General features: G+C 37.1%; 1 protein-coding gene across 1 annotated transcript in view; it reads right to left on the bottom strand.

Annotated features, from left to right (window-relative positions):
* Positions 1-8,678: 8,678 nt before the first annotated feature.
* Positions 8,679-25,227, bottom strand: part of CELSR1 (cadherin EGF LAG seven-pass G-type receptor 1) — a 94,631-nt gene continuing 78,082 nt past the window's right edge. The window contains 14 exon segments of the mRNA XM_072399039.1: positions 8,679-10,619; positions 11,791-12,052; positions 13,500-13,742; positions 14,078-14,245; positions 14,338-14,441; positions 15,692-15,828; positions 17,147-17,272; positions 18,526-18,652; positions 18,822-18,901; positions 19,563-19,675; positions 20,837-21,011; positions 22,775-22,975; positions 24,166-24,292; positions 24,466-24,633. Coding sequence (XP_072255140.1) covers positions 10,595-10,619; positions 11,791-12,052; positions 13,500-13,742; positions 14,078-14,245; positions 14,338-14,441; positions 15,692-15,828; positions 17,147-17,272; positions 18,526-18,652; positions 18,822-18,901; positions 19,563-19,675; positions 20,837-21,011; positions 22,775-22,975; positions 24,166-24,292; positions 24,466-24,633 — 2,056 coding nt within the window. The 3' untranslated portion in view covers positions 8,679-10,594.

The following is a 25,227-nucleotide window of genomic DNA, read 5'->3' as shown; positions in this document are numbered from 1 at the left end:
GTAAATGCCCATTTAAAGACACATAAAATAATGCTCCCCAAACTATATTCCCATATTTGTGTGAGGCGATCATCAAGTTGTTTACTCCATCTTGGTAAAACAAATGTCTTTCATGTTATCCTCCCTCATCTGACGTTAGCCCATATGTTCACAGTAATGTTACAGCCAATCATCTCTGGCTACAACCACATTCCTAGAAATACTCAATATGGTGTAAAGGATTACGAGAAGCTTACAATAAAACTTTGTGATTGACCAGTAAAGGCACTATGGTGGATGTAATAAAAATAGGTGGAGTTTAGAAGTGTAATTAGACCCCAGTAACAAAGTGGGGAAAAAAATGCAGAATGCACTATAATACAATGATGTGTATTTGGTTGCTGATTCCAATAATGGGCGGCTGAGCATGTGGCAGGGTGCACCACTTTGTGAGAATGAAGGGTTAAAGTGGACCTGTTATAAAATTGTGGATTATTTTTGATTAATACATATTCCTAAAAAATTCCCCTTTAAGGTTTGGTCACAAATAAATATGCAAAGAATAACAGTAATTTGTAAAATAACTTTCTACTACACAGTTTGTATATGAAGCTATCCTTGTGTGAAATATGGATGAATTTTTATTCTCTTCATTATTCAGTACCAGTCTTTAGGTGTTTTTAAAAGTAGTGCAAGCTACCAAGACCATTTAATCATTTTTGGTGTCACAAGTTGAACTTTCTGCAAAAGCTGACAAATTCACTTAGAAAATTATCGTCACCTCCTTCTCCAAAAGACATCTTAGGATCAGGAAACAGATCAATCTTGTCTAGACTTTGAAAACAATTTTACTTATCTAGGGGCAGCAGACCTATCCAACCACTGGACCCTTTTGAATTTGCTCTTTACAATATTAAACCCTAACTCTTTGGTCTTGTTCAGTTTTGAGTTCCCTGCTTAATAGTTTGTAGTTCGCTAAAGTGGCTTATGGTTAGGTATATGCCATTATTGGGCAAAACATAAAAATTACCTGCCTAATATTGTGTTGCCAAATCAGCTCTGCTCCATTAAGTCATAGACTTTTTTTGTTTTTGTTTTTTTCCCCTCTCCCCCCACTGTGCATCCTGCTGTCTTCTCTTCCCCAGGTAAATGATGTGCACACATCCACCATCCACATGGACAAAACAAAGTACTTATCAGACCAAGGTACTTTCTTCCATTGTCCAGTTCCAACACTCACATGCTTATAGTAGGCCCTTTGACAGTGGACAGGTCAACATGGGCACTTCTGACTGGTCTCTAACCTGTGATACATACACTCTCTGTTCTGACACCTTCCTCTCATGGCCAGCTGTAGCCTCTCCTTACACAAGCATTTGTCTTTCCTCTAAAGTTTCTGGGTAGGTACTAACCACAGCATAGCAGAAACACCACATCCTACTCTGACCATAGTCAAAGTTGCTTAGATCCCTATAAATGCCGATTTTCCTACTTCCAACATATCACCTTCAAGAACTGACTGTTCTTCTACTGCCTGATATATCCTGGTCCTTGGCAAGTGCCAATATGATAACTATTGTGTATACCCGAGTATAAGCCGACTTTTTCAGCACCCAAAATGTGCTGAAAAAGTCACCCTCGGCTTATACTCCAGTCAGATGCATGGGTCCCTCCCGAAAACCACCCGATCTGGCAGCCGCGTCCAGCGGTTTCCGTCTCCTGATGATAGTGTCATCAGGCTGCGTCAGAAATACGCTGGCTGCAAAAGGGGGTACGCCAGAGTTATGGCGGCTACATTTCGGCGTAACTCTGGCACTAAATTCAAAAGTACACAAAACAGGAAAAAACCACTTACTTTGTTCCGTTGTGGTCCTGCTGGTCCCCGCAGCTCCTCCGGACACACCTTCTGTCTTCAGCTGCCGAATGCAGAGACCATCTCTGGGGTTTCCCCAGGACCCCGGTGCATGCGCCAGTGTGGACGGGAGGAGCGGTGGGAAATTCAAATAATTTTGTATTGGATTCAATACAAAATAGCTGTATTTAGTCCAATACAAAGAAATCTTTGTATAATATATAAATATAATTATATTATATAAATAATATAAATGCTACTGTACAGTTATATTACATGCTTAACTATTTTTTTTTTAACATTTTTGTGTTTTTTTATTTAAAGGTTATTATTAAATTTATTAAATATTGGACAAATTTCAGTGAATTATGCCTAAGAAATATAGGTCTACAATGAAAAATAAATTGCCATGCAAAAAAAAGTAGCGCTTTTTGTGTGGAAATACGGAGAGAGTTAGAATGTTAGGGGGGCTACAGTGGCTGAATGCAGTACCGCTTTCAGCCACTATTTCCAGACAGAATCATACCACCAGGGAGGTTAAAAAAAATGTAGTGGTTAGTTACAGTAAGTAGTATACCTACCTAACCACTAAATTCTCACTATGGTATTTGTTTGCCGTATTATGCAATTTTTTTGGTATTTATATTGAATATTGAAACTTGCTAGTAGCTGCAGAGTTTGCCACCCTCGGCTTATACTCAAGTCAATCAATTTTACCTCTTTTCCAAGGTAAAAATAGGTACCTTGGCTTATACTCGGATGGACTTATACTGGAGTATATATGGTAATGTGATTCACTTTTGTCTTTAGATGTTTTCACTGATTGTGGTATCTTTGTTCTGTTGCCTATTAGTGGAAATAGACATTCCCAGTTCTACCTTAATTACACTTTATTGTTGGTAATTTTGCCTTCTAGATTACCGCCCTATTGTAGAATTTAGTAATTGTAGCAATGTTTAATACGAAAGCATAAGCAATGCTTACCTTGCTCTATATAGTATGTAAGGCAGTGTGTATACTATGGACATCATGGTGGCTCAGTGGTTTTCCTGCTTTTCTCAGAAGATATCTCACCCAGTGTGGGCACTCACAGCTTCTCAATACCTCTATTCTGTCATAACAACCTCACAGCACCTGATACCCACCCATTCTACTCATCCTCTTTGTACTTTGGTGTATGGGAAGCCAAATGTATCTGCAACTAGATACCTTTCATCCACCATCTTCTATCTAAATATTTCAACCTCTGGTTCTAAAGGAAAAGGGACAGGTGGTGGTATAGGTCATCTGCTTTTGCCTCACTGTTCCTACCTAGTCCTTCCCACTTATACCTCCCTCATCTTCTCTTCATTCGAGATACAGGTCTTTTTGTCTAGTCTCCCATTTTCTTCTTTTTACTCCTTGGACTTGGTGTGACTTGGTCTACATCTTGCCCTTCCTCGCCCCCTCACTGACCAAGTCCAAACAAAGGTCTTGGTAACCTCAACCACAAACTACATCCAAATAAAACTGCACCATATTCTTCTTAGTTCTAGTTTTCTACCCTTGCCCTACTTACTTCTGGTCAAGATGTCCGCAAAAAGCTGCCCATGTAGATGAATGCAAGTGAAGGAAATCTGGATTCAACTTTCTCGAGTACAAAGGTAAGCTCCATCACTTCAACACAGAGCTTACTATTTCTTAGCAGATGCTCCTTTCCTTTCTCATATACTCCAAATCTTTTAACACGTGCTATCCTTTTCATTACTTGTCACCTGCTGCCCACTCTCAATTGGCTTCCATTTCACCACAGAATCAAATTCAGGGTATTGTGCTTAGCCTTTATTTTATGGTTCATTGTGACCCCTCCGCTATTTCAAAGTCCTGGTAATGACTTCCTTGCTTATAACCTGTTCCCATTCACTGTTCATCCTCTCCAGAGTTTTCATACTGTCCCATTATCCTCATCTTCATCTCTCTCTCTCAACTCCCCCTGCCTCTTAAATTGTAGGCTCAATTAGGTAGGGTCCTCATTTCATTTCTGTCATAATGTATGGATGTTTTTCATCTACTGCCCCTATATATTGTACGGCACATTATAAAAAAAAAAAGATAAGAATAGAACCGTCAGTTATGTAGCACAGTTTAATCAAGGACTCATCTTTAACTTGCCAACATTGTCACTGTGCTGTTTCCTCATGTAACCCATGTTACAGTGTTAGACTGACCACCTAATGCAAAGTCTAGTGTGATTGGGGCTAATTCTGAGTGTTTTTGTAGAATGGATCACAGAAAGTTAAGATAAAGATATAATCAGGTAGTTATACAATATATAATATTTATTGGGTTTATAAAGATCAAATAACTGCATTAACTATGTTTTATCTGTATGGGGTTTAGCTTCCAAGTACATATTTTATCGGGTGAATGTGTGAAGTGCTATTGCTAGTTTCCAGCTAGTTGCACAGTAAACTGTAAAGATGTTTACTGTGACAGTATCCACAGTAAAGATGTCAAAGCCTTGTTCAGGCTCATTGTAATGGAAAGTATAACAAACATTTTAAAAAACTTTTTTTTCACTCTCATATGTCAAAACTGAAATGGCATTTGGGGTTATGGAAGTCTCCTTTCTCCCTCATTTTCTGCATTTTACATCTTTGGAAGGTGACTTTCAAAAAGTCCAGTAAAGCACTGTTCTGGAATGTGGTGTGCTGGCAGTTTTTCATAGTTTCACTTGTTTCCACTTTTGCCAGCACCCTTTCTATCACTGATGTTGGGGGACATGTGTGTAAGGCTGATTCCAATATTGTTCTCCCTCAAGTCGGCAATATTTGAGTTTACAATGCACCTACCCACACTGGCCCAAATGCATTGAGCATGAATGGCTGAGCTATTTTATGCAGTTAGGAAAATGCCATATAGTGCCCAGGAGATTCCCAGGAGGAGTAGGACTATCCACCTGTACATACAGTGCTGTGCCCAGTGTGTAAAAACTGATAATCATTGTCTGCCATGCATGGGGTTGTTCTGTGGCAAAATGAATGTTTTTCAGTACATGAAGTCATTTAAAATGAATGCGGCTTATTTTAATGGCACATGCAATTTCCATTGCCTAACAGGCATGTTGTAACTAGTGCGATTTATGTTTATAGACATTCTGCTGCACACACAAGATCAAAGGGTTACATCAGGCCTGAGCGCCCCCTGATTGTCTATGGGAAATATAATTCAGAAAGAATACCTGTACACTACTTTTATTTTGGTAATAGCAGAGAAGAAGCAGCAATCCTATCTAGGCTGGCTGGAGTAGCTACCAATTCCTGTTGTATACCAACAAAAGTGTAAAAAGCAGAAAACATGTTAATTCACTTCCAAACTATGTAACAGTCAACTTATGGTTGGCTACCTGCTGCTCTCCCGACCCCCCCACTACTTATCATTCATTCAAAGAACAGCCTATCAATGTTCAATGAACATGTTAATCAAATCTAAATCAAGACTAGCCACACAATAGATTTTCTTTAGATTCCATATTTTTTTTTTTCCAACATTGAATCTATTGAGAATGTAAACCAATGTATAGCCAGCATAACATGATGATGGCACTATTCCTAGAATGTTACATATTACTTTATTATCACTAAATATTACGTCACTAATGTAAACAAAATAAAAAAAAATCATTTGTGTCTTAATGACTTTTCTTCATATTGCTGTTCTAAAAATATGTGTGGAGATAAGCGAGCTAGTTTTTAAAACTCGATCTCGCGGCAAATTCCGACGTTCTCGCTTACCGAAATTGTAAGAAAGACGGTCGGTGTAAATTCGCCAAACAAAATCGAATTAAAAAATAAATAAATAAATAGCTGCATTCATTGATCAGCTCAGTGTGGGATCCCTGGCACTAGAGGTTAAATGGGGACAAGTCTCCCCATTCAAAACCTCTAAGTGCTCTCTGATTGGCTGAGGAAAGATTCCTGGAACTGCAGCTGAACTCTCAATGAAGTTTCTTCATTGAGAGTTCATCTGCAGTTCAGTTCCCACGGTCACTGGGCTGTACTTGGTGACCGTGTTAACTGAACTGCAGATGAACTCTCAATGGAGAAACTGTATTAAGAATTCATCTGCAGTTCCACTGCGATCCCTTGGCACTAGAGGTAAATTAACCTCTAGTGCGGGGGATCGCAAACAGGTAGATTCCCAGGGCTGCAAGAATGAATGCAGCCCTGAGAATCCACTGCGATCCCAGGGCACTAGAGGTTAATTACCCTCTAGTGCCCTGGGATCGCAGTGGATTCTAAGGATCATAAAGATTTCCTTGATCTTCGCGAAATCGGTTCGCTGAAATTTCGTGGACCCATTGGAAGTTTGAGGAAAATGCCTCTGGCATTCTCGCGAATCCCTAAATATGTGTAAAACCATCTAGATCCATGATACACAATGTATGGAAAAACAGGGCAGACACATTAGCCGTTCTTCTGCCCATCAAGTGTTTGGCCAGAAAAGTGTAAACCATCAACAGCCTCCATGTAGGTTTACCGTCCAACTACACATTGAGCCTAGCTAGCTAGGTTAGGGTCAAACCTGCAGTGGGCACAAGTGTTCCTATGTGGCTCCTGGCACCTTGCCAGTCACTGTTGCCCACACTTTCTGTACCGGTTCTTAAAGAATCTGCTCTTGCACATTTACCAGCTGGCAGCACTCACTGCCACACCCATTCATACTATTTGTCTGTCTGCGGTGAGACATTACCCCCATCATCCCTGATGTACATGGAGCATCCCACCTGACCATGCGGTTTAGTGGTGTGAGGTAGTAGTAACCACATTGCAACCTCACCACCAACCTGAGCATAGCCTTTACAGTCCTGTTGATCCTGATGGCATTATTTCCCCTTTTCTTGTATTAAACGGTTCTTTTTATTACATCTTGAACATGTATTGCAGTGGTCATTAAAACACAAAGTGAACTAAAGTGAAAAGAATAGAATAATGACATTTAGTGCCTTAACATTCCAGTGAATGGTATGTTAAATATTAAATAAAAAACCTGCGTTATAAAACATTCCTCAGTATTATTTTCAGGAAAGGAAAAATAGGACATTCCTAGTTTTGGCTGCACAATTTGAGGTCATGTTATATACAAGTGTGTAAGCTTTGTGAAGTGACACAATAGCTGCTCAGCCAAGTAATTCTAGTCCAGTGAAGGAACTTTTGTCTGCATGTCAAGCACAGAGTCAATAGTGAGGAAACCTGATCTCTCTGATAATGTTTCAGCAATGTCTTATAAATCGTACATGAATTGCAATTGGACTACAATGAATTGACGTCTGGCTGCTTTTGTTACCATGGCAGAGAGTATATGGGTCTATAAAACATCAAAGTAATATCGTGCCAAATAAACTGGTAAACACTATTCTACCTGGGTCCAGAAAAGCCAGTATTTTCACCTGGGCTGCTGCAATTGACAAATAAAGCATATGCAAATGTTAATGCTCACAGCTTTTATTCAGGTCTTTTCTTCTATCTAATCCACTTAATATTTACTCTCCACACCCTTGGATAAATAAGAAGTCTGTAGGTCAGCTTGCAGAATAAATATCACATCTTTTACAAGGTTAAACAATGGATTTTAAGTTGACTTCACTTCCCTGTGTCATAGGAATTGCCATTTAACAGCAGACATCCCACATGCACATGCTTGCATTTTGTTCCAAAGCCAGACAAGTGTGTACCATTGTATTACATTCATAAAAAAGGGGGGACAGAGGGGACATGACCGCCCCACTACACCCCTGCCTGTGTCACTCAAAGGGAAAGAAACTTCATAATAACAGAACCCGCCCACTCTCCCATCACAAGTCTGAGCCAGCAATGGGAGAGTGGGTGGGTTGTGTTCAGAGACACAACCCACCCACCGTCCTGAGACTGCAATTCCATACTGGAGACATGGGCCGGTGCACACCCCCCCCAGCGGGGTCCTTCTCCTGACCTCACAGGGGGGCAGACCGGCCAGGGCCACATGCCACCAAAGAATACTTTGCAAAATAGGAGGGGACACATGTGATAGTAACCTCCAATCTTCTGTCACATGATCAGGATTAGTATTTATTCATAGCCCACATCTTTGGAGTTGACACTCAATGAGAGCTCATCAAACACAAACCTTTCTGAAATTGGCAGATGCTGTGCTGAAAGTGCAGGTCTGGCATATGTGAGGTACAAGTCATTTTCATTATGCATTTGTACCTGTGATCAGGCAGATTACATTTTATTCACATGGAAAGTCAGAAGATATTCACTATCCCCATTAGTTACCATTATTACCAGAACAGTGGTGTACAATTAATTGCCTGTCATACCGAAATTTAAAAAATTTCCAACCAAAATATAATGAGGATTGAAAATATAAAAATATGGACTCTCACAAAACAGTCTGTTATATTTCGAAGCATTGGTATTTTTACTAATATGTGGATTTTTTTGGTTTCATTAAATCTTTATCTGATTTATTCTCGGTGATGGGCACAATAACTCTAAAGATTTGGTAGTCCAGAGAAAACAAAATATGGAAGCCTTGATGGAGACAGCAGTTGTTGGCCAGAGTGATTCAGATTTTCAAATATAAAGCTTCTTTAAAATGGTGCTGTCCAACTCCAGCCTTTGGGGCCAAAATACAGGCCAGGTTCATATAAAGTGAGGCATTTTCTGATTACCTGCAAAACACCTTACTAAATTCACTTTTTTCACCTAGAGAAATACTAACAGTGTGTGCGGATCCCACCCCTCCAGGAGTGCATTTGGATACCCCGGTTTCACAAGATAAACCAAAAAAAAAATTTAAAAGACAAAAGAAGTCAACACAGTGATAGAATCTGAACATTTTAATTTTTCATGCCATCTTCTCAGTACTGTTTTTCCAGTGTTTGTACAATAATAAATACACATGTAAAAAAATCCAGTGTCTAATCTCTGCCAATAAAAGTTTGTCATAAAAATTGTTTTAAACAAACAAACCCAGCCAAAATGTAACACTTTTTTTAAAAAAAGGACCATAAAAAGATTTACAGGGATGATAATCAGAACATATCGTAGTCTTCTCTGTCATGAGATTATATATCAGTTATTACTAGATTGCTGCTGAAGATGTCAGATAGGCACATTATGTAATGCTGGGAGATTGTCCAACTTTCATAGGTGAATATCAGAATCCTTGATCACCTATACCATGGATTTATAAACTAACGAAAATAAAATGTTGCAGAACAAATTTCATATGCAGAAATTAAACCAGATTAAGGAATTTGTTATAAGGCACTTTCAAACCTGACGGACGTCTTTTATTTAGTGCAATCAGTAGTAGTCTTTAAATCTGAAAATACCATTACTACTTGTAACAAATGTTTTCATCTCGTATTTTTGCAGATTGAGGGCTGACGTATAATATACTCCCTGTTCTGCTATTACTCAGCCCAGTCATGTATTCTCTCAGTAGTAGTCATTCTATTGTGGAAAATTTACTAAATAACCTGAAATGGAAATCAATGTACTGCATTAGCCATCTTTACTGCTGTCGGTCAACACAATATGAAAATAAAACCTTACACTAAAAGCAATGGCTATTAAAGTTTTTAAAAGTTGACTTATTCACACCTTACTTTTATAAATGATAGTCTGATACTCACTGTATGTCATTTGGAATGGAGAAAAATGTTTTTAAGACATAAACCATTTGAGCTAGTCAGGAAAAAACAATTCTATGGTATTCTGTATTGGGTTTATTCTGGGTATTGGGTTATTCTGGTTGTATGGGAGAACAAGGTCAGTAAGGCACAGTGTTAGAATTCAGGATGCTCCGGATGTACAAGCTCAGTTCTGGCAATAGAAACAAAGCTGGCAGGAGGGTCTCTGTGACAAAGGGTATATTCAGCGTGACATAGGATAGGATATACAATGAATTACTTGGCAGCACAACATCTTTTTCTTTTCCTTTCCTTGCCTGAACTTAGGACGCAAGTTTCTGGAATCATTTTTTTTTCACAACAAAAGCTAAAATTCAAGTAACATTGTGCAATCTTTGTAGTATAAAAATAATTGTTTTCAGCAGGTCTGTGAGTATCAAATAAACAAAACTAGTATTAAAATTTACAAAAAAAAGAACTTTTTTTTAAAACAGTCCCCATAAAAATATATAAAATATCTACAACCATTTCCTTTTACAGATCTGTACATTGATTTTTAAGACACAAAACTTGAAGTGAATGAAGGGCACTTAGTGTCATTTTGTAGTGTGTATTGTTCAGTATGCTGGAAGGTCACATTGTGACACAACACAAGCAAATCAGCGTTGCTCGGCCCCGGATTGCCTGTATGAATGCTGATTTTGCCATATTATTTACACGGATAATGAGTCATTTAGCTTAGACTACCCCAGAAAGCAGTCTCCTTTGCAATGTATGGACCTGTGAATCCTCCAGTCACTTCCTGCTGTGTCCTCTGTTGTGATGTCCTCTTCATCCAGGGGAAAGGAGTCTTGATTATTTGTATTTGGCACTGTGTGCTTTTTTTTTTTTTATCATGGATCCCGACAGCACAGCCTTCTAGTTTATTAAGTATATTATGAAGCAGTCACAAGTCTGCTAAATTAGGTAATTGCATTAGCAATGATACATCCTCAGCCACCACAGTTGTGCTCTCCTCTGTATAATCCCAGATGTTCGGGAAGTCACAAGCTTTGGCACGAGGGATTCCTGGTCTCCAGCAGCCTTTACGATTTCCTGATGATTCAAATTGAAGTTTCATTACTGCCGCTGTTCACAAAAAGAAGGGAGCATGCAGGGTTAGAGTTTGACAAATGTTGTCCAATACTGAGTGTTAGTGTACATATCATGCATGTCACAAAGAGAAGAGAAGGCCAAGGAATATTCATGTCTAGCATGCAGAAACAACCCTGCCACCATACGAATGCTGAACTGTACTCATGCAAAGGTAAAGTAACTTGTAATGTTTACCAATTTCATTGCTTTAGATAACTTTGTTAAAATCAGACTTTCTGCTCCTGGGAAATCAGGTGGCTGTTGGCCCTACAAAATGATAGGACAACTTTTCTTTAAAAAGAACCCTAAAAACAGGGTGTTAATAATCACAACAGCAACTGTCCAGGTACAGTGCAAGTTAGGTGGGAGGCACAAGGCATTGTATATTGCTACTATTACCTGGAAGCGACACCACTCCTAGGAATGAGCCACTGTGGTGGACAGTAACCTTAGCTATGGTAAATAACAGGAAGAACAAACAAGATCCCTTACAAAACAAAGCAATAGTAGTGGAATATATGGAAGTCTTACACGCTCTGTCAGATATATAGAAAACCAGAGTGAAGATATTTTGCACACACCTATTGGCAACCACCAATAGTTCATATTCAATGAAGGCAAATATAAAGCTTAGGTGTGAACGTTTCATCTCAATAGAACCCAAAGGCAGAGCGCTTTGCAGTTAGTATACGAAGCATACCTAATAAGCAGTTCTATCAAGACACAGGACATGGAAAATTAGGTCCTGTTCTGAATCCAACAATCAGCTGTTCTGACAAAATTCTACTCTCCCTGATAATCACAAAGATTGCCTATTTAGGCAGTGGTGCAGCCTATCATATTGATGGGCTAAAAGGAATGTACAAGGGGAATAGAAGGGCACAACATGCTCCATTATGCTTTGCCTATCAGAAAAGCCGGGCATTTGGGTGAAGGGGGGGTACCGCACACTCCTGCAGAGGTAGTGGAGTGTCAGAACTTTTTACCATTCAGCTGCCTTTCTTTAAAGAAATGCAATCTTCAAAACCATGACCTATGCCAACAAAGAGTTTACATACCAAATTTGGCACTGATGCCGTGTGAATGTCAAGGCTTTATATACACATTATCATATTCCTTGCTAGTTCTTACCTCACTAATGCAGTTGTTTCATAATCATACTTACTCAGAATCTGAAGCCTCTCCGTTTGTAGGTCCAACCTGTACGCTCATCGCCATGCCATTGACCTGTTCTCGAGAATGATCCCTTCGTGCATTTTTTAAAGTAATTGCTGGGTCTGTAACTGGACGGATGCCATCATTAGAACATAGTGAGGAAGTCCTTGATGAAACAGTACTTTGATTATAGTCTAATTTATCACGTAGCCGGTTTTTCAAATTCTTGTCTGTCAGAGGAGGAGGGTAAGTGACTTTATTTTTCAGAATACCTGATAAAAGAAACAAAAACATTTAGGAAATCTGCATACAGTAAAAATGGCATCATGAATTACAATACCACAATTTCTACTTTTAATATTTGGATGCACTGTAGAATGTATTAAACCAGTGGAAGTTGTTTGAAAGTGTTTGGATATTTATTAATGCTTCACTATATTTCTATATAATAGAATGCATGCCTCCTTTCCTATAGACCTATACACAGCTGATAGAACAGATTTGGTATAATACAGTAACAAAAGGGATAATTTGTACTGTTGGAATATAGTTACCACCTCTATTTTATTGTTTTGATCTGTAGACCTTTTCTATAATAACTCAACAAAGAAGCATGATAATAACTCAAAAAGTAGGGGGTCTACAGCAACAAGAGTTATCAATCATGTATTATCACACCAAAAAAGATTTAGCATGCCAGCACCATTTCCATCATAAATATCTGTATAAGACACATGAACTTACATCATGACATGGACAGCACATACACATAATATGATTGCATATCATCACTAGAAATACATTGTACAATGCACTAAGGGTGACAAATGTGTGAACAAGACATGTATAGCCTTTGTTTCTGTTGAGTAAACTTGACTCATTACGTAAATATAATGGGCAGGACAGCTCTAAAGGGAACACATTCATCACTGTCCAAGTGTCACAGTTGTATTGTTAGAAGTTTTATTAATGTTTATGAAGTTTTCAACTGATACCAACAGACAAGTCATAACTTCTAGTCAGTTTTGTATGTACAAATGTAATCATAAATTTTCATACAGAATTGTGACTTTTCTGTCATTACAATTCACTATTTTTTAAACTCCACAAAAAAACAAAAAACAGATATTCAATCAATTATCCTGAATGTTATGCAGGCAAACTATACCTTCAGGTTATAAGATAATGACACAAAGTCTTAGAATTTCTGTTAAATTGTATGTAAAGAATGTTAGCCACTGCACTGAAAGGTATTATTTTGTTTCATCTGAATTTTCAGGTACATCCATCTATTTTACCTAAATACATTGAATTATTATTATTAAACAGGATTTATATAGAGCCAACATATTACGCAGCGCTGTACATTAAATAGGGCCAAATGTATGATTGTAGGAAGTTATTTTACCTTATAAAAAAATAAAATTATAGTCAGTAAAAAGACTGCATTTTTATACAGATGCCCTGAACTCCTGACATTTGTGTAGATCATACAATAACAGCTGCTCCATTATAGAAGACACATACACTCTACTTACATTTCAATAGGGTATTTTTTATCGAGCATTCATTTTATTTTCACTCACTGGATAGATTTACTGCAGGTGAATCTATCTGGTACATGTCTTTTAAAAACCATATATTAATGAATGTTCTGTGAATATCAAGTTTGTTGCTATATGAATATATAGATATGCCCACACTATGTTTGGAGTTTACCTTTTCTTAGTTCTGGCTGCTGATTGTTGTGATTGTTCATCACCTTGCCATCCTTGTTGGGTGTGTCAATCTCCTTCTCCTGGGGCGTCTCTCCACAGTGGTTTACCTTGTTTTCATTATGAAGTTCTACATTCACTTTGGTCTCTACTTTCAGTTTACTTTTGCCTGCTTGATCTTCGCTGTCACTGGCTGTCATGCAGTCAGCAGGCCAGTATGGTTTAATGTGATTTGGTACGGACTCCACTGCAGGAATAAAATGAATACAGTTTAAATACTTTTTTTGCTAGAAAACAGTTCTCGAATTTTCAATATTTTAGTTGCTCCTAGCACTATAAGACCAGGAAAGTACTGTACAGCATTGGAGTAACTGCATGTCTATGACGTGCATTATGTGTGGTATAACGGACGTTTCCACTTTTGTAGGGACAGCAGAAAGAACCTTATCCTCCAAGGTAGCAGTCAGCAGTGACTAGATCTCTGATCAACACATGGCAATAAAAGGACAGCTGCAAATAGCACTAATTTCCTTTAGGTAATATATTTTAGAAAACCAACAATTGATTTTAACAGCAAATTACCTTTAGGTGTACTATGTACAGGCCCACGCTCATTGTTTTTAGGACTGGTTGGTTTCCACTGTTGCTCTGTTTCAATTTCCTCGTCTTCACTATCTGAAGAGCGTGAAGAGGCATAAGAACTGCTATGTTCATCAAGAGACAACTCACTGTCCGAGTCCGAGTCATGTCCTGCAGATTAAAGTCATACAGTAAGTATCAAGAAAAAAAAAAAAGGCATCTCAGTTTCCTAACTCTAACATTGACTATGCCTGGATCCTCACCATGGGAACGCGTTCGGTTTCTGTGGAAATGTGCAGAGTCCACCTCCGTAACACCAGCACGGGTCTGTCCTGAAGACATACTGAGCTTCTGAGCAGCTTCATCCCTGTATCCGGAAATACAACAATTTTTCACAATCCATTGCCAAATCTCACCAAGGAGCCTACATTTATATTATTACACTAAAAATGAAGCAGGACATGCATTGCATAACACAGGAAAACAGCAAAGAAAGCAAGATATATTAGGATATTTTACTTAGATGTTTCATTGAAACACAATATTTTGCTGTCGTTGTTATTTTATTATGATGCATGTGCTTGTGGGATATCTGGAACTGATGATATTACAATACTCTTCTGTATAGGGTGCAAAAACAGCTCCAGGGTTTACAAGACTCAACAAAACTATGCTACCTAACATAACAATATTTTCTCAGCTCTTCACTCTTTCACAGCCGCAGAGAGCCGTGTACTCTGTGTACGACTTTATATGTTTAATAACACACAAAGAACGTATTGGTTTACTCAAAGTTCTACTCACATACATATATGACCACAATAGATGCAGTAACAAAACATTCTACTAAAATAGAAGGACAATTAATACACTGTAATGACATTGAATACAGTCAAAAAGTTTTATTAGGGAGTCCATGGGGGCCATTACTGACAAACTCTTGCTAGGAAAACTATCATTATGGTATATGGTCTGTTCTGTGATCTAAGCAGGCCCCTGGACTGGGTAGGTTTCATTTATATAAGGGGAATAATAACATTATTAATCATAATCAAATTCTAAGAAACAATTATCATGTCTAATGTCCATCCTAATAGGATGTTTTCTGTCAAATTACAGCGTAGAAAATCAGCCTGGCCACATGAATATTGTTGGTATGCCTCAAAGAAAGCACATAGATGCATTATTTAACCTTCAAAATGTACGCTAGATAAGGAAAACTGAAACTTAATTGTTTGCTAAAGGCAGCAGCCCCATTTAAATTTTCAGAGTGTTAATAAACCAGCCCCCATGTACATTAGGGTAGAGAGAAGGATAAGCTTGTGTTAGATTTACTTTGCTGTAGTGCCAAGCGGTGGGAAAGCTAGCCATGCAGAAAGCAAAATTTATCCCTTTGTTAAATGCTGAAAGATTTGATAGCAATATCTGCAATTTTACCTGAACACACTGGGCTCTCTGTAGCATGAGAAGGTCTAATGGCAGCAGAAAACAAAATGATCTTTCTGTACTGACATTCAGTACTTTGGGAATATTGCAAAATGTATTCTCATAAACCTTTTTTTGGTCTATTCCTTGAAACAAAGATAGCCAAGCGCCATGCACCCACCACCGCATTACCTGAGGATATAAGCAAGGTAGCTATTGTGGCTCTTGGCTGACCTGACGGTGCTCTCCAACGAGACTGTGGACTCTCCAATCCCAGTTCTGTACATGTTAGAATCATCCATATATGTGTTGTTGCAGTTTAAGGTTCGCTAGAAAGAAAAAAGGACCTCTGTAAAAAGAATTCTAAGTTTTCTTATTACTTAAATAATCAGCCAGCTCTATGAAATCTTATGGAGCTACTAATCATTTTTGCTGCATCAACTTTGCAGTTGTCACTTTGTTAACAATATGTAGCATTCTCATTAATGTTATGAGTATACTCAGAAGTATATAAAATTATAATTATATATATATATATATATATATATATATATATGGCAGCAATTCTATAACAATATCTTTTCCATAAATGTGCTGCTGTTCGCATACTGTGCCTCACTGATTTGTAGAAACAGAGACGGTTAAAAACAGAATAGCCAACAATCATAAGTCAGCTTGCATATTTCACACTCACTGCACAGAAAGGACTGATTAATAGGTCAGCATTGTTAGGAGTTTTTCTCGCTGCTATGCTGAAGTCTGCAGCACGGAGATACAACCCCTTCATTTACACTGCAATATAAAATACATCCTAAAAATGTATCCTAAAAATGCCCTGCTTGGTTAGCCTACATTTATGATTTGCACACTCATTACGTGCAAACTACTCCTAGTAATCCTATTAAAAATACCACATGACTAATACAAGCTAAATACTATAAATCCACTGCTATGTACTTCTCCAAAGAAACTTTAACACAAAGAAGAGAATACAACTGTTTAGCAATGATTATTCTCAAGTACATACGTATATGGAAGAATCTTTTTATGATGGATTCAAAAGTACCTATGGAGTCCAAATGTCATATCATAACAAACATTGTACTATACTTTGTATTCTATAATGTGTTGTAGTTAAACTCCTCTAGGTTTTAAAAATGCTAAACTGCCTATAATGCATGGGTATGCAGGGGAGGCATCCCCATCCCTCCAGCCACAGATATACCAACTGCAACACATGGTGTTCTGAGCTGCTTTTTTGTGGTGGGGATGCATGACATCTTTATATGAAAAGAAGATTTAAAGATATATGTGAATCTACACTTGGAACTTGCTTATCTAAAGCTCAGACTGCTGTAACCATCTCTACAAATTTCAGAAGCCGGTAACAATGTTTAACACAAAAAAGAAATATGGTGCACACTAACACATTTCCACTTTGTTTTTCACTGTAAAACAAGCATACTTTTACAATGTGCAAATCATTTTTTTTAATGTACAGATAGATACATGTTTGTTTCTAGATCTGTGAAATACTTTTTAAACAGAGCAACATTTGGAATTCAAAAATGTAATCCAAAAGAGCACCTATGGAGGGCAGCAGAGAGTCACCAGAAAAGAATCAGACAAATGCTGAACTGGACTTACAGTTAGTAATGTGGCTCTAGTTGTTGCTGTGTCATCTGCTAGGACTTTCTTTCCAGTAAAAGTATTCTTTAATTGCTTTCTCACTTCTTTGTTGAAGATACAATGGAAAAAGAAGATGAAAAGCCCCTGAGAAAAAAAATGTGACATATTAAGTTGTGGATAGTAGAACATTAAAGACAAAATAACAAATACAAAAAATATATGTGTGTGTATATATGAAGTTGTTCATGTTTATTTGGATAACATGTACATATATGTATATACATCATACTCTCTACCTGGCTTCTGAAACAATGCTAATAGATTCCCACTTTGAATTTCTCCTGTGCAGTAAGATGTTATCAGTTCATAGATCAGCAGAGGTCAGGGGCAGCATATGAACATATATTACAACTGCTGACAGAAAAAGTCAGGTATAGGTAATTTAATGCTCTCGGTGCAATTAAGCCAAAAAAATCCATTTAAAAAATCTCACTATTAAGGAGTATGGGGACTATAGTTACCTGACTGGAGAGAAGCACAGGACACAGACACTCATCACATCATGTGTGTTTATTTTAATGACCTGTACTGCAAATTGCAAACAATTTGTGAAAAAAATTCCTTTTTTAGGCATGAGGGAAAGTTATTGAACACAGGAAGTGAAATCAGTTGTACAAATTTGGAAGGGCTGCATGCATTGCTGGAATGCTACATGTATGCAAAGTATCTGATTATTTTAAATAATGGGATAGAAAGGAATATGGGATGAGGGAATAATAGGATATAAAGGAAAAAAGCACAGACATTTTATATATATATATATATATATATATACATATACATACACACACACACATATACATACATATATTTTACACATATACATACATAAGCAAAGTCAAATATATTTGGTTTACACAACAAGCAATAAAGAAGTATTTATATTAAGCCAAACCGTTGCAATTTTTATGTCCTTCTTTTTGTGTGTGACATGAAAGCGGGTGAAACCATGTGATTAAAGACAAAGAGACAAAGAGATAAAGTGATATAGATTCCAGAAAATAATAACTCCGGGCCCGGACATTATTGAAGTCACAACAAGAAAAGAATAAATACTAATTAATGCCTGTAGGGCTTCTGAATGCAGGTTGTGGCAGTGTAATTAATGGCATCAATAATTAACATGTGCTGCTCCTAAGTAAACTAGGTAATGTGATGCTGTGCTAGGGTTTACTGTCCAAGAAGTAGGAGAGAAGGATGTGCTATAAACACTATAATTTCACTTGCTGCAATGAGTTATACTATAACCTAAAAACTTAGAACAGAATGTAAATATAATTTCCCCATCAATAGCATTGACACAACAAAAATGTTTCTGGTTAATGAAGACACGTTACCTGCATACAGCTGAAGATGGCAAAGAGGTAGTGAAATGTCATGACATCGCTGTTGACTGCCATAAGCCCGAATAACCAGGTGGCACTGATTAGAAGCAGTAATAGGAATGCTGTTCTCAGTGTAGATCTAAAGGCCAGAACATAATCCTGTGTTAGGTGTGTGCTTATTGCAAAATCACAATCAAATGACAGTACAACATAGTAAACTTTGTAATCAGAAATTTATACAAGAAATGACAAATGACACATGCTGTAACTTCACAGGTGCTAAAAAGTTAACATCTGTACAAACTTACAGAATTCCAGTTTTCTCAAACATTCGTTGCCTACGACCACATGATGTCTTTATAGCCAGCACAAAGATGACTAAGTTTATCTGTAATGAAATAGCATATCAACATTAGTAACAGAATTACCATGCACTAATGAAAGCACGTTACCCCACTCAAAATGCATATTAAGCAGCACTTTAGAATAAACAGGGGGGTTGCATATGACAAACCTGCATACTTGACAAATGCAAAAAGGAGGAGAAGAGGACCATCTTCATTTCATTAAATTAATGTTTACACCATTTTTTTTTGTTTAACAAAAACATGCCTCTATGTTAACCTGTCAAAATGTTATAATGTAAACTTTCTCACAGGGGAAGCCTGACAATCCCAGTTTCTAATGCACATGCCGGCACCCAATGAACTCCTGTGTGCCTGGGAGGTACATTATCCTGGCCCAGGCCAATCAAGATGGCCAAAAAACACAATTAGGAAGAGAAGGAAAAAGATGGCAGCAACAGGCTATGAAATGGGGACAAAAAAGTATACTGGGGCCAAGCTTGCTTTAATAGCATTAAGGTCTTCCTATTTGAATTTTGGGGTTTCTTCCACAGTGGATTTCCCAGACTTCAGAGATTTTGTTACAAACCCTATTCCTTGTTGCTCCTGGACAAATTGTAATACATTAAAAAACATGTGTCTTAGATGATGGCCTGTCACAGCAAGGTACAGTATTTTTTTTTTTTTCAGCAGATCAACACTTACAGCAACTACAATGCCAATAGGACCGGCAAAACTCCAGATGAGAGTGTCATGTACTGAAAGCCAGCAGAAATCAGGGTTTCCATATCCTTGAGGGTCCAGTCCTACAGCCAGCCCTGAAAAAACCCCAAAAGCACTATAAGCTATATCACACCAAAATCATAAATATAGCGGCTTTATAAAACAGATACAGCATGTTTGTGAGATGTATTCTTTAAAAGCTTTTTTGCAACATCTCTACTACAGAGACAATTAATAATAAAAAAAAAAAATAATGTTAGTGGAAAAAATAAATTCCATTTTTTCATGTTCTGGTTCTACATCAGGAAACCTTAACACCTAACAATAACCTGTTTTTGGCCATTGTGACTGTATCGCTCAGGATAAAAAAAACAAGTTGAATATATGTATATGATTTTATATTATACGTTCTTGACAGGCTTTGCTGCATGCTAGTTTTTCTGGTTAGAAGCCATAACTATGGTTTTTAGAAATGAATCCCTTCATACTGATCAGGTTTTCATGTGTTACCTGAACAGGTAACTATTACATTGTATTCACTCTTCATGCACAAAACAGAAATGACCTGTTCTGTAAATAATACAGTCAGCCATCATTCAGCAACACACTAACAAAGTTATGTATACCCTCAGCCTATGTTCCCAGATGGTAAATCAACATAAAGATGTCTTTTTAAAAAGGAGATACTGAACAGATTACTCCCAGAACCTCAAATACAGGGAAAGTATGCAGGTGACAGAAACAATGAGAACGATCTATCATAATAAAAAAAGAAGTTAAACAGTTACCAGAATAACTACACAGATTTCTACTTTCATACGAAGCTAAGAATCTGTTTGAAGGTTATGGCCAACAACCACACTTTTGCTTCATTTAAAAAAATAAATAAATCAATAAATAAAAAAGGTGTCTGCGTGCCCTAAACAATGTCTTGCTGTGCTTTGTAAAAAATAAATAAATTACCTACTTGTGGTTAACAATATTTATATAAAAAGGGATATATGTAATTTGATCTTGAAATGTAAGTTAGTACTCAAAAAACTGTGGAAATGTTACTGGCGACTCACACAGTTATAGTCATAAGAAGAAGACATGCGCTTCTATAAAAGATGACTGATGTAACAATAAAGTCATTAGTTAAACCATACCAACACATAAGGTTAATTTGAGCATTTTAATCATCTTACCGGTAAAGACACATTAAAAATAACTGCTCATCATTATATTGTAATAAAAAGTTGTAATAGACCACCTACCTGTAATGATGGCGGGTATACCATACCCAACCACATAGTAGAAGCGCATATGACCTGTATCAATGTTTCGGACTTCAGTCAGCATGCGATAAATGTGCAGTCCTTCTACAAACATCCAGGCAAAGGTGCTCATATAGAAGTAGTGGAGGAGGATGGCAATTACTGTGCACACAAACTGAAAAAAAGACAGAAAAAAACAGGTGAGACAGCTGATTAGATTTTAAAGACGTGTTTCAGATGAAAAGTAGCTCTGAGAATCCAAAAATCAAATGTTATCATAGACCAATTGCAGCATAGTTCCTCTCCCAAGATCCATCTTAATACACCTTCTTTTTATGAAAAGCACATTACATAGTTAATTTCAGAATATTCTGTGGTTAGTATGAATATTGGCAAACTGAATAAAATATATGCACAATCAAATAGCAAGCCTGCTGCACAACCAGTATAAAATGGGTCATAGCTTGTACTATATAACCCACTATGGGAGATGGGGTTAGGCAATCTACACTTGTGGCATTTTGATAAACTGTACATAGTTGTAAAACACCTGAACATTTCTGGGTGAGGCTGCATGTAAGGTATTTAAGTAAATTCTGATCTGATTCTTCCAAGACTTTGGGGAAGGGTTTCAAAGTAAGATCTGAAGATGAATATGCCAACATCTGACTATTAGAGAACTAGATTCTGCTTTGTACTAATAAAATTTTCTTACAACTCAAAATATATATGTTTTCCTCCTTTCCCACTAATACTATACATTTACTTTATTAATACAATTAAATGCCTTGGTCCAGCTCTGCTCATGAAGGATTATGCCACTCCCTTATGCAGTATTGTTAGTAGAACCTTCATAAATCAGGCTGGATGCCAAGCTGTCATGAATTATGTCAGCCCTAGCATTCCTTTTCTTTCTTGAGTTTACCAGTGCATGACGTATCAGGCAGCAGCTCAAGTACAGGTACACTAATGATTAATATATGTATTATATTGCCAGCACCATCTTATGGTAGCACTGGTTAATATGATGAAACATCCCCTTGTGAAATATCTGCCATTGCTTCAGAAGCAGTGTTTAACCCCAATATTTCATTACTAATCAGGATAAGTAGAAGTTTATCTAAAATGTAGCAGAACTTCCTGGAATTTAACTGAAAAAAATGATTAAACATTTTATTGGTAGAAGAGGAGGCAATGATTTCCAAATTTCCGAAAATGCTTGGTGCTCTAACCTACCCTCTCGCAGTAGGGCTTTAGGGTCATTTAAAAAAGGAACTGAAAGGACATTTACCCCAGCTCCACCAAAACAGGGCCACTAAGATACTTAGCTTTAAAGCAGTTAGTATAGGTTAATACTAGCAGCAACCTTCTCTAAGATTTGCTCCCTTTTGTATTGATAAGTATACTGACAAAAGTGTCTTGTGAGATAACTTACTGTGCACTAAGGAGGGTTATGAAGAGGAGGACAAAAGAAAGATATATGTGTTCTTTAGAAATTACTTTGATGCATTTTATTTTTATTTTCCAAAGGTGTGATTGGTAAGAATATATTATTTCACTTGTTCACTGCCCTCTGAACTATAGGAATGTATGCATCTGATTAAAGAGGAGAGATTCAGCGTTTGTGCACAGAAGAAAGGGAATGGGAGGGATGTGGTACTGTGTGATTTCATGTTCGGAACACTGAGATGTTTAATGCACTGTTAGAGTAATCTTGCCATTTGCCTTTTCTTTCTTTTTTCTTATAACACAAAACAATATTATTTTTGGTAAAAAAAGGACCTTCATAAAGTTGTACAACAAATAAAATATATTAGGTATACTTATTAATGCCATTAAATCTTTTACATATTAAAAAACATTAACTCTAATAAGTAGAAATCCAAAAGATTACAAAGTAATACAAATCCAATATTTATGATTTTCCTTCCAACTTACCGGATTTTCAGTCTGGTTGATTCCAATAAGAAAGACCAACTCAGAGAAAAACAGGGCAGCCACCAGGTTTTTGTGGATATTGTGAATGTTGGAACGCAAAGTTCTGATAATAACCAGCAGAATAAAAGTTAACAACAGAGCCACCAATGAGACTGACACGGAGGTATACGTGATGATCTTCAGAGGTAGCACCTCACCATTCTGCAAATTCAAAGAAGTTTATTGTTATATTAACAAATCTATACATAGGCAGCTGGGATCATTTAAAACTCAACCCAAACGCAAGGTATTCTATACGTGCTTTATTTTACAATCTAATATTCCTTGGAATGCAGTAGTCCTTAAAATATTATTTCCATACCTAATTATTGAACCAAGGCACATTGATTTTAACTTGTATTTTATAATAATGTAACTGCATGGTTTTGGAATGTGGGAGGAAGCCAAGTGAATGGAGGGAAACCCCGCAAACACAGGGGGAACATGCAAACTCCTTGCAGTGTTTCGGCTGAAATTCGAACCTGGGACCTAGCACTGCAAAGGCCAGAGTGCTAACCACTGAGCCAACCATGCTGAAACTATCTGTTCTTCCCCATTTTAAATAATTGTTAAACAAAAGTTATGCATATGAACTAACTATTGAGCCTAGAGAGCCTCATCTTTATTGAAAGAATGTTGCATGCCGCCTCTACTTCACTCCCCCATATACAATCTTTCAAGTCATTATCTCTAATGCTCAGAAATTTCTCTCATCAGCCTTTTCCTATAGAACACATAAACCTCCAGGGCCAGCTAACACCCTTTGTATAAACAGTAAGAAGTACATAATGAGTAAACAATGATCACCTAGTTTTAAAATAATCAGAACAGTTCATGGAAAATAAGATTAGAGACTGGGGTCAGGATCAATGTTGGAAAATCAATTATGATTAGCGTTCAGACTTCATGTACACATATGATCAATACTGTTGGCACTGGGGCTCATTTCCTCGTACACAACATAATCATTTCACACATTACTTAACAAGTACCATCTACCCTATATTGGTTTGTGACAGAACCCTGGCAATAGTCCCTTTTTTATTCATTTTTGTATTTGGCAGTACTAAATAACCTCTAACTGTTTACACTGACAGTGTCAGGGACATATTACAAGTTTATACATGGCATTGATAAGATTTTATGTTGCTTTTAAAGCATTTCCTAACATTTTAAAAATATTTTCATGCATATTGCAGCTTCTTTTGGAATTAAAATATTTAAATGACCTAAATCTATCATTTCTAGCATCTGAATGGAATACAATGGTGAGCACAATTATTAAGCAGGCTTGGAAAAATGCTACATGCAGCATATTTCCAAATTATAGATGTTTCTTATGCTTAGCTTACCTCTCTTTTGGAAATATCCATTAACACAGCAAAGCTGGTCATGTGATTGCACTGACAGGTCACATGACTTTTATTCCTGAAAAGCAGGTCACAGCCTTTGGAAGACCATCCTCCAACGCCTCCCGCTCTGCGTGAAAACACAAAATACATTGATGACTCCATTGATACCAAGCTTGCACAAGGAAACCATATTAGTAAAAACCTATTTGTGTTGGGAGTAAGGTAATGTAAACCTACTAGCATGGTTCTAGTTATTTCCTGCACATTATAAATGATGCTACAAGAAAATTAGATCCTTACATGATGGAGTGATTCCAGAAGACACACACGGGCTTGGTTCTCTCCTCAGTCTCTAACATTGTGTATTCCAGAATGATAGGCCTATCTAGCTGTAGAGGTAGTGGTTCCCCCTCACTGTGCACTGATGCACTTACAATGGGTGTATTGATTACTGGACGATTAGGTACTCTGTAAATGGGAAAAAAAAACATAGGTAACATATTAGTATAGACGTGTATTTCTAGAAACATTCTTTACTCACAATAAATAGTCAAAGGAAGAATAAAGTGACACACCCAAATTCAGTAAAAGTGTGCATATAGTCTTCTATACCCACTAATATTTGGTATACGTCAACATACATAAATTATTGTGGTATTGTCATGAAATTATGCCAGCTCTTTCTAGGCAGTTCTTTATTCCTAAAGTTTTTATCAATCAAAACTTTTTTTTGTATGTATGTATTGGATATAGTAAAGAAGGATTAAAACCGCTGCTGTTCGGGGGGGGTGACAAGATCCCTTGTCAGATTTCCCCTCACCTCTAGAAAAAACATTGCCAGCAGACAGTAAGTGGAACTCCTTCCATCCCACTCTAAACATCTCTAGCTTGGCATTCACTTTCTTTAAAAAGTTTTTGAAAAAATGTTTTACATACAATTATCACTTATAAATTATGACAATTGGCCATGATAGGGACTTTATAGATGCCTTTGCTATATAACAAAATTCTATAAAATTATAAACCAATGGATGTAGTTTGTGCTGTTTATTTGAATAAGAT

This window comes from Pyxicephalus adspersus, chromosome 2 (genome assembly GCF_032062135.1).
Source record: "Pyxicephalus adspersus chromosome 2, UCB_Pads_2.0, whole genome shotgun sequence".
Lineage (NCBI taxonomy): Eukaryota > Metazoa > Chordata > Amphibia > Anura > Pyxicephalidae > Pyxicephalus > Pyxicephalus adspersus.
The sequence above is the reverse complement of the archived record's forward strand: the minus strand, read 5'-3'. Positions and strand labels throughout refer to the sequence as shown.